The 8,644-nt window shown below is 28.0% G+C and overlaps 1 protein-coding gene across 1 annotated transcript; it reads left to right on the plus strand.

Annotated features, from left to right (window-relative positions):
- The first annotated feature begins 3,075 nt into the window (after nt 1-3,075).
- LOC129314008 (putative receptor-like protein kinase At3g47110) lies at nt 3,076-5,982 on the plus strand. The gene is made up of 2 exons (XM_054957388.1): nt 3,076-4,852; nt 5,627-5,982. Exons 1-2 carry the CDS (start codon nt 3,076-3,078, stop codon nt 5,980-5,982), a joined length of 2,133 nt encoding a protein of 710 aa, XP_054813363.1.
- The last annotated feature ends 2,662 nt before the right edge of the window (nt 5,983-8,644 follow it).

Genomic DNA, 8,644 nt, shown 5'->3' on the forward strand with positions numbered 1-8,644 from the left:
AATATAGAAGGTATTTCTCCACAAGCCCTTTGTACACTTTTTTTATATTCTTTAACATATCTCTATATATTTTATTGAGCCTCCTAAACTTTTTTTTAATACTTCAATATTTTCTTGTACCTTTTAGTAAAGTTCAATACAAAGAAATAACATTTTTTCTTTTTTCAAAAAAATATTTATCTATCTCCAAACTCCAACAGACATTTTTTGTTGGTTTTTATGTTTTGTCAATATAAGTATGTATCTTTCCAATACCTATGATATACATCATGTGAAGAAAAATAAAAATAATAAAATGGTTATATTTTTGTCTCTAAATTCATCAAAAAACTGTCTCAAATTCAGTCTCTAAATTTATATAAAAAAAAGTGAAATCAACATAAGATAGATTTAGATATTACAAGTTTCGTCTCTAATATTTTTATTTTTTTTAAGTCAAACTTTGAGTGAAAAATGCTAGAATTTGAGATGGGTTTGAAGACAATTTTGTTTTTAGAAATGAGTATAATCTGTCTCTATGTTTTAAAATATTTTTTAAATTAAATCCATCTATAAAATTATAACAGTCTCTGATTCCATCTCTATTAGAGATTATATTTAGTTCTTCTCTATTTTAATAATTTTTTGTAGCGATATTGTCCTCTCAAATCTAAATTAGCCAATTTTCGTTATCATGTTGGAAGAGATATTTTAAGCAATCAATCATCTTACAAATCTTAAAATTATATGCTTAACTACATGTCTTTAACTTGTCTTGCCACATCATTGAAGAAGCATTGAAAACTTAAATATGCTTTCAATAAATCATAATGTTTTAGTGCTATATTGTTCAACTAGCTTTCATTGCTTGAGACAACGTCTCTAAACAACATGTTGTGATACTTTCTCGGTGCCTATTTATAAGAAACAATTGATAGTTTAATACTTTCAGCTCATATGTAACCAGGCCATATACCAAGAGGCATTGGAAACTTGACTATGCTCCAAGGGTTATATCTTGATGACAATAATTTTCAAGGTATTATCTTTAATCAAATTATGATATGCTAGTTACTATTTATGTGCTGCTTTTCATATACTTTACTGTAAGCAACATTGCATTTTTCTTCCTCTTTTGTTTTTGTTTTGTTTTGTTGTGTTTTTGTTTTGTCTTGTTTTGTTTTTTTGTGGGTTGTGTCCTACTCTTTTAGTGTCTTTTTTGGTTATGGCATCGTAGCATATGTTTCTAAACATGGTTTTCTGTACATCATCCCAAGGAACTATTTCTTTTTTCTTTATCATATGAATGGAGATATTTATAAAGAAATTTTGGTGATATTCGAAAATTATAAAAACATGAGCTCAGATGCTAATAAGCTTTCATCAATTATCTTTGATAATATGTGGAAGTTGAATTTTTTTTTATATCAGTGACAGTAATTTTTGAGGATGCAGGCCGCCAATTGTATCTCATGGATTTCCAAAATTTTAAAAAGAATGTTGTCTTTTCATTTCAATAAGTTATCTGGTTAGAAATTTAATGTGTCATCATTCGCCTTCAAATAGATTTTAGTAGATACAAACTGTATAAAATCTGTCTTCACAAAACGAACAACAATTGGATTTTTTTAAAAATTCTTATAGTTTTCAACAATTTAATATCTAAGGTCTATAATCCTTTATAAGTTATACCGTCACTTTTATAGATGCCATTGACTTTCAAATATTGTTTTAAGAAATTAAGAAATCAATCCGACAAACTTTTTTTTTCTCCAAATGCATTCCACAAACATTAGGTGTTGCTCAATTTTTTTTATTTTAATATAATACAGTTTTGAAAATAATATATATGCGATACATGCTTACCCTGCTACATATAATTATATGTTTATTTGATAAATATAAATGGTCTTTAATTTTAAATTAAATCTTTCATATTAATTTTTTTATACATTAGGATGGTTTGAACCCTTTGCCTCTACCTATACGACACCTGCCCGTACCACCTGGGCTAATTTTAGGTTTTTAATTGATTTAAATATTAGTTTTAAAGCGTTTATAAATCAAAATTTTAAAAATTAATTTACATTTCACACAAGCAATTTAAACGAGTGTTGTTTTGTTTGTTGGATGGAATTTAAGATTAGTCACACTGTCCAAACAAGGTTGGATTGATACCGTAGAACAAATAGGGAGAGGCCAAAAAAAAAAAAACTGCCTTGTTAAGCTATGAAGTAAAAATAAAATTTAGGTGGTTCATACTATTGACCCAGCATTAATGTGAGTATCATATATTTGTCTAATCAATCAGATATTTAAGGTTTGTTTGGTTTTGTTCTCATTTTTTGTTTTGTTTTGTTTTTTTTTTTTGTTTTTAGCCTTTGGAGTTCTCATCATAGGTCCATTTTTTGTTTTCAAAAACTATTTTATGAACCAATTTTTTAAAATAGTTTTAAAAACAAAACAAAATAAAATATGTTCGATTTTGTTAATTTGAAAACAATTTCAGAGTAAAAAAAATGGCTGGTAGATGGTTGCTAATGGTTAATGATGATGGTCTATAATAGCAGTTGATTATAGCTGAAGGTACTTTATAATATAGTCAAATGTAGTATGCTTTATAAATAAAAAATAAAAACTGAAAATAGCTCTAAGATGTTTCCTTTCTTAATTTTAAAAACAAAAAAAAAGAGAATAGTTTTGAAAACATTTAAATCCAAAATATCTATCCAAACAAATTTTTTTATTTTAAAAAATAGAATCAATTTTTGAATACATAAATCAAATAGACCCTTATATTTTCTTTTTCCTTTATTTTAGTGTTAACTTAAACTTACTTTGCATAAATTTAAAATAGTGTTTTTAATTTCAGGTTTAATACCTGCAGAAATAGGAAATCTTTATAAGCTTGAGCAGCTAGTGTTGGGGGATAACAAATTGAGTGGATCTATTCCATTGGAAATTTTTAATATATCAACTTTGCAAGCGTTGGATCTTTCAAATAATTCTTTATCAGGTAACCTTCCATCAGATTTTGGATGTGGCCTTCCTAATCTAGAAGAGCTATATTTATGGAGCAACAAACTTTTTGGGATAATGCCAGATACTATTTCCAATGCCTCTAAGCTGACCATTCTAGCATTGACAGAAAACAATTTCAAAGGAGTTTTACCAAGCACACTTGGGGATTTAAGATACTTGAAAAAACTTGGAATAGAGGGTAATAGTTTCACCACATCAGATGCTTCCAATTCTAAAACCAACTTGATTACCTCATTGACTAATTGTAGACATTTGGAATTTTTGTTCCTCTCAGCAAATCCATTTTTTATAAAACTTCCCAAGTCCATTGGAAACTTTTCTGATTCTCTACAGGAGTTGGACATTGTTTCTTGTGGTATCAATGGTAACATACCATCAGAAATAGGGAATCTTACTAATTTGATTAAACTATCTTTGGATGAAAATGTTTTGAATGGACCAATCCCAATAACAATTAGCAACTTACAAGCTCTGCAGTATTTGAGTCTCGAAGGCAATGACTTGCATGGCTTAATTGTTCATGACCTTTGTGAAATCAAACCACTTGGTTATTTACATCTAAGCCGAAACAAGTTTTCTGGAGCAATGACACCTTGTTTAGGAAATCTTTCTTCTTTAAGAGAACTTCACTTGGGCTCAAATAAGATGGCTTTAGAGATACCATCATCCTTTTGGAATTTGAAAGACATACTGGAAGTAAACTTGTCTTCCAACCATTTTGTTGGGAATCTTTCATCAAGGGTTGAGAACTTAAAAGCTCTTTCTTTATTAGATTTATCTCAAAATCATATTTCAAGCAGCATTCCAACAACTATGGGCAGTTTGCAAAATCTGCAAATTCTCTCTCTTGCACATAACAAATTGGAAGGATCTATTCCTAGATCACTTGGGAATTTGCTAAATTTAGAAAATTTAGACCTTTCCCAAAATAATTTGTCTGGGAAGATTCCTAAATCTTTGGAGTTACTTATTGATCTTAAGTATGTCAATCTCTCTTTTAACAAACTCCAAGGAGAGATTCCAGATAGAGGTGTTTTTAAAAATTTGACTCCTGAATCTTTTATGATGAATCTAGCTCTCTGTGGTCTGCCACAACTCCAAGTGCCTCCATGCAAAAAAGAAACAGGAGAAAGATCAATGACAAAATTTCTTTTATTGAAATGCATACTACCCATAGTTGTGTCAATAATTTTGGTTGTTTTAGGCATTATCCTTTTAAGGCTTAAACGAAAAAATTCAAGGTGTCTAGCTGAAAGGGATTTATCAACTTTAGGAATGCCAAGAAGGATTTCTTATTTTGAAATCCTAGAAGCAACCAATGGATTTGATGAGAGCAACATACTTGGAAGAGGTAGTTATGGTACTGTTTTCAAAGGAAAGCTTTCTAGTGGAATGGTTGTTGCAGTTAAGATATTCAATTTTGATTCGCAAGTAATGGTAGCAAGCTTTGAAAAAGAATGTGACATACTGCGTAATGTGCGCCATCGCAATCTAGTGAAGGTTATAAGTTGTTGTTCTAATGTTGATTTCAAATCTTTAGTAATGGAGTTCATGCCCAATGGGAGCCTTGAAAAATGGTTATATTCTCACAACTATTTTTTAGGTTTTCTTCAAAGGTTGGATATAATGATAAATGTAGCATTTGCTTTGGAGTATCTCCATCATGGCTTGCTAGCACCAATTATCCACTGCGATTTAAAGCCAAGTAACATTTTATTGGATGATGAAATGATTGCTCATGTGAGCGACTTTGGAATTTCCAAACTTTTAAATGAAGGGGAATCTAAAACATACACAGAGACTATACATACAATTGGCTATATGGCACCTGGTAATTATTCTAAACATAGTGCCTCATTTTTTCTTTTATAGCTGTATTCTAACAATATTTATCTTAACATATTATATTCACAAAAGCTTATTACATGTATTGTAGCAATATTATATAAAATTAGTGCATGACAAATTAATTAATATTTATGGTAAATACTACATGTGTTCTTAAAACACATTAAGGTTCTTGATTTGATTCATATAAATATGAAGTTTAATTGATGAATTACAATTTATCATAGTTATCTATTGCTAAAACTTAGTCCCTCAATTATTATAAAGAGAGAAATGTTCTTGGACATTTCTTTCTAATTTTTCCATGAAATAGAAGATGAAGAGGTTTCCTATCTTATCAAATTTTCAATCGTTGAACTAAGTTAGTTAAATTTGATCTTTCTATATGTATATTAATTTTTTAAACTAATTTATTTTAGAACATTAAAATGAAGATGTATTCTAAAATACGTGTGTGTGGGGTGTGTAGAAGTGGATGTATGTGCATGCATTAAAATAGTTTTATTTGTTTCTTCTACATGAACATTCTTTTGCATATCATCATCGTAAAGTTTTCTATACCTATCTCTTAGGTTAACAAAAATATGCATCTGAAAAAAATATATTATCATAAATTCAAAGACATGATGTTAATAAGAAATCATAATTAAAGACAACCACTAGGAAGTGCAACATAAACTTTTTTCTCAATTGTAAATGAATGTTGTCTTATTCAGTTATTAGTTAAATTTTATTACTTGAATTCAATTATATACAGAGTATGGATCTTCTGGAGTTGTTTCAACAAAAATAGATGTGTATAGCTATGGAATTATGCTATTGGAGGTGTTTACAAGAAAAAGGCCCACAGAAGATATATTTGTCTCTGCATTGAGCTTGAAGAGCTGGGTAAGTGAGTCAATGCCACATGCAATAATTCAAGTCATGGATTCCAATTTATTGCAAGGAGTTCATGAACATCATATAAACAATATATTGACATCTACATTCTCCATTCTTGAATTGGCCTTAAATTGTTGCACCGATCTTCCAGAAGCACGTGGCAATATGATTGATGTTGCAGCATCATTGAACAAGATCAAGGCCATGTTTTTGCATAAGCGCCATGTTTAAATAAGGATTAACTCTCTTATAATTTGTATTGTTATTTGTTCTTCCTTTTTTATTACCCACTTTCAGAATATGTTCGACTCTTTACTTACTATATATGTGCATTTTTTTCCCAAGCATAAAAGACAAGATATTAGTTATAATAATTTTTGCATTACATTGTCTGTCAACCTTTTTGATCAATTAATGATATATAGTATATACAAATAAATTTCTCAAGTGGGTGTCCAATAACCCAACCAATTATATAAGTTCTTTTTGTTAACTGGTAATCACTTTTCATTGTGACACGCCACCTTTGTAGAAACTTACAAGAGAGCTTACGTGCCATTAGGCTATAAAGCCATTGGTAGAAAATATTAAAAGTTAACTAGATCAATTGTTTGAAAGTTTTAGTAATTTGTAACTATGTTGTATTTGATATTAATTTATTATGACTTGCCTTCTCTACTTTTTAACAAGCAATATTGAAAATTAATTTCTATAGGTTAAAGGACATTTGCGTCCTTCAACTATATTTGTGCAGAAATATATGGTATATTAGATTTTTTTATGGTGCAATGTTCTACTTAAATAATTGAAAATAGTGCAATATTGTATTTATGGTTAAGACATATTAACTTCGTTTGTTGAACTAGGAAATTCAAAATACAATACCATGTAAGTGAGTTCTTTATTGGAAATTATATGGACAGTTCAAGTTTTACCAAAGACTATTATTGTGCCATTATATTAATGTCTTAGATATTTTTTTTTCCTTTGGTCACATCAATGAGTTGTAAAATAAGTGATTATCAAATCACCAATGCTAGCAACAACACAAATAATCAAATGGTAGTTAGTCAAAATAGTTGGTTGAAATGATATTTTCACATTTTATATGGATAAAAACAAATATTAGTCTATTGGAATTTATTTGTAATGTAAGGGTTTTTGTTGATGTTAATTTTCTTATAAATTCCCTTTTCTATAAATTTTGGGTCATTTTCTATAATTTTTTAGGTCATTTTCCATAATTTTTTGTGTTAACCAACAATCAAATTAATGGATATTTAACAGATGTGATATTACTCTGTTTTTAATACATGAAGCACAATATTGTCCCACCCTTGATTTCAAGGTGCTCAATGCCCTTGAAAAAAGTTTAGGGGTAAATTAACCTTAATTTCTTAAGGTGAATGATGAATTATAAACTAGTTTACATGTTTGTAGTATAGCCCAATGGCCTTGGCCTTGTCAGAATGGCTAGCCCAATAGCTTTGGGCTTATTCTTGCACACATAGTGCGAGTTTTCAAATGGCATAATAACGTAGATATATATGTATATATATATATATTTTTTTGGGTTAGGATTTGAATATGCCTAACAATTATTATTATAAATTTGATTTTATAATTAGATAAAAATAACTGTGGTGTTACTTAAAAAATTAGCCCAAGTTTAATTAAGAATGATCAATGATCTATTTTTAGGCACAAGGATATCAACAACTAATAATAATTATTATTCTTATTATTTTTTACATGAGGAAACGCCACCTCACGGTTTCAATTTATTTTTATTTCATAGTGAATTATTTTATTTAAAGATGTATTGTTTCAATAATTATTTTACAATAAATATAATATTTAATCAATCTTAGGTGGCATTTACTTCAGGGTCTTAATTTATTTTTATTTGATGGTTAATTATTTTATTTTAATATTTATTTTTTTCAAATATTATGTTATGATAAATCTAATATTTAATAAATATTTTATTTTATTGATCTTAGGTGGCGTTTCTTGGTTGAGAAAATGCCACCTAATTGTTTTCATTTATTTTATTTAATGATATAATTTTCAATAATTATTTTATAATTAATATAATAACTAATGTTATTTTAAAATATATAATTATTAAATGCTATTTATTAAATATAAAAAATTAAAAAGTATTTAAATGAGAGAGGTGGTATTTGTAAATGATAGAAAACCACCTCTCTCTTGTAAATTAAATTATTTAATATTTTTTAAATTATATAATTATTTAATAGTATTTATTAAATATGAAATATTAAAAATTATTTAAATGAGAGAGGTGGCATTTCCACATGATATAAATGCCACCTCTCTCTTATAAATTAAATTCTTTATTAATTAATGGTATTTTTAAAATATATAATTATTAAATATCATTTATTACCTAGGTAATGGAAACGCCACCTCTCCAAAATTAAATATGTTATTAATTAGCTTAATTTTCAAAAAAAATTAGAGAGGTGCCACCACTGCTATTTTTTAAATTATTTTTTAAAATTGAAGATAGTTTTTCAATTATATACTATGACACTTCTTGGAATTTCTAAACCCTAATCTCCTCATCCTAATCGTTCTCTCCCTCCAATTGCTTGCTCTTCTCTCTTGCAACCCATGAGTTATCTGTTTTCTAATTGTTGAAGTTGCTCTCTTTGTCTTCCCTAGCCAAGGTTGATTGTACTAGTACACTAATAACAGGTTCCTTTTTTCATTTTTCTTACCTTTTATCTACCTATCCATATATATATATATATATGGATCTTCATGATTCTGCTTTTGTTTATCTTTAGTTGATAATTTTTATTTCCACTCTTGAAGGGTTTGTTCTTTTAATTTGCTAACATGCATATCTATTGATGAAACAATT

Source organism: Prosopis cineraria, unplaced genomic scaffold (assembly GCF_029017545.1).
Source record: "Prosopis cineraria cultivar Desert tree isolate PC_DT_omini unplaced genomic scaffold, ASM2901754v1 PC6, whole genome shotgun sequence".
Lineage (NCBI taxonomy): Eukaryota > Viridiplantae > Streptophyta > Magnoliopsida > Fabales > Fabaceae > Prosopis > Prosopis cineraria.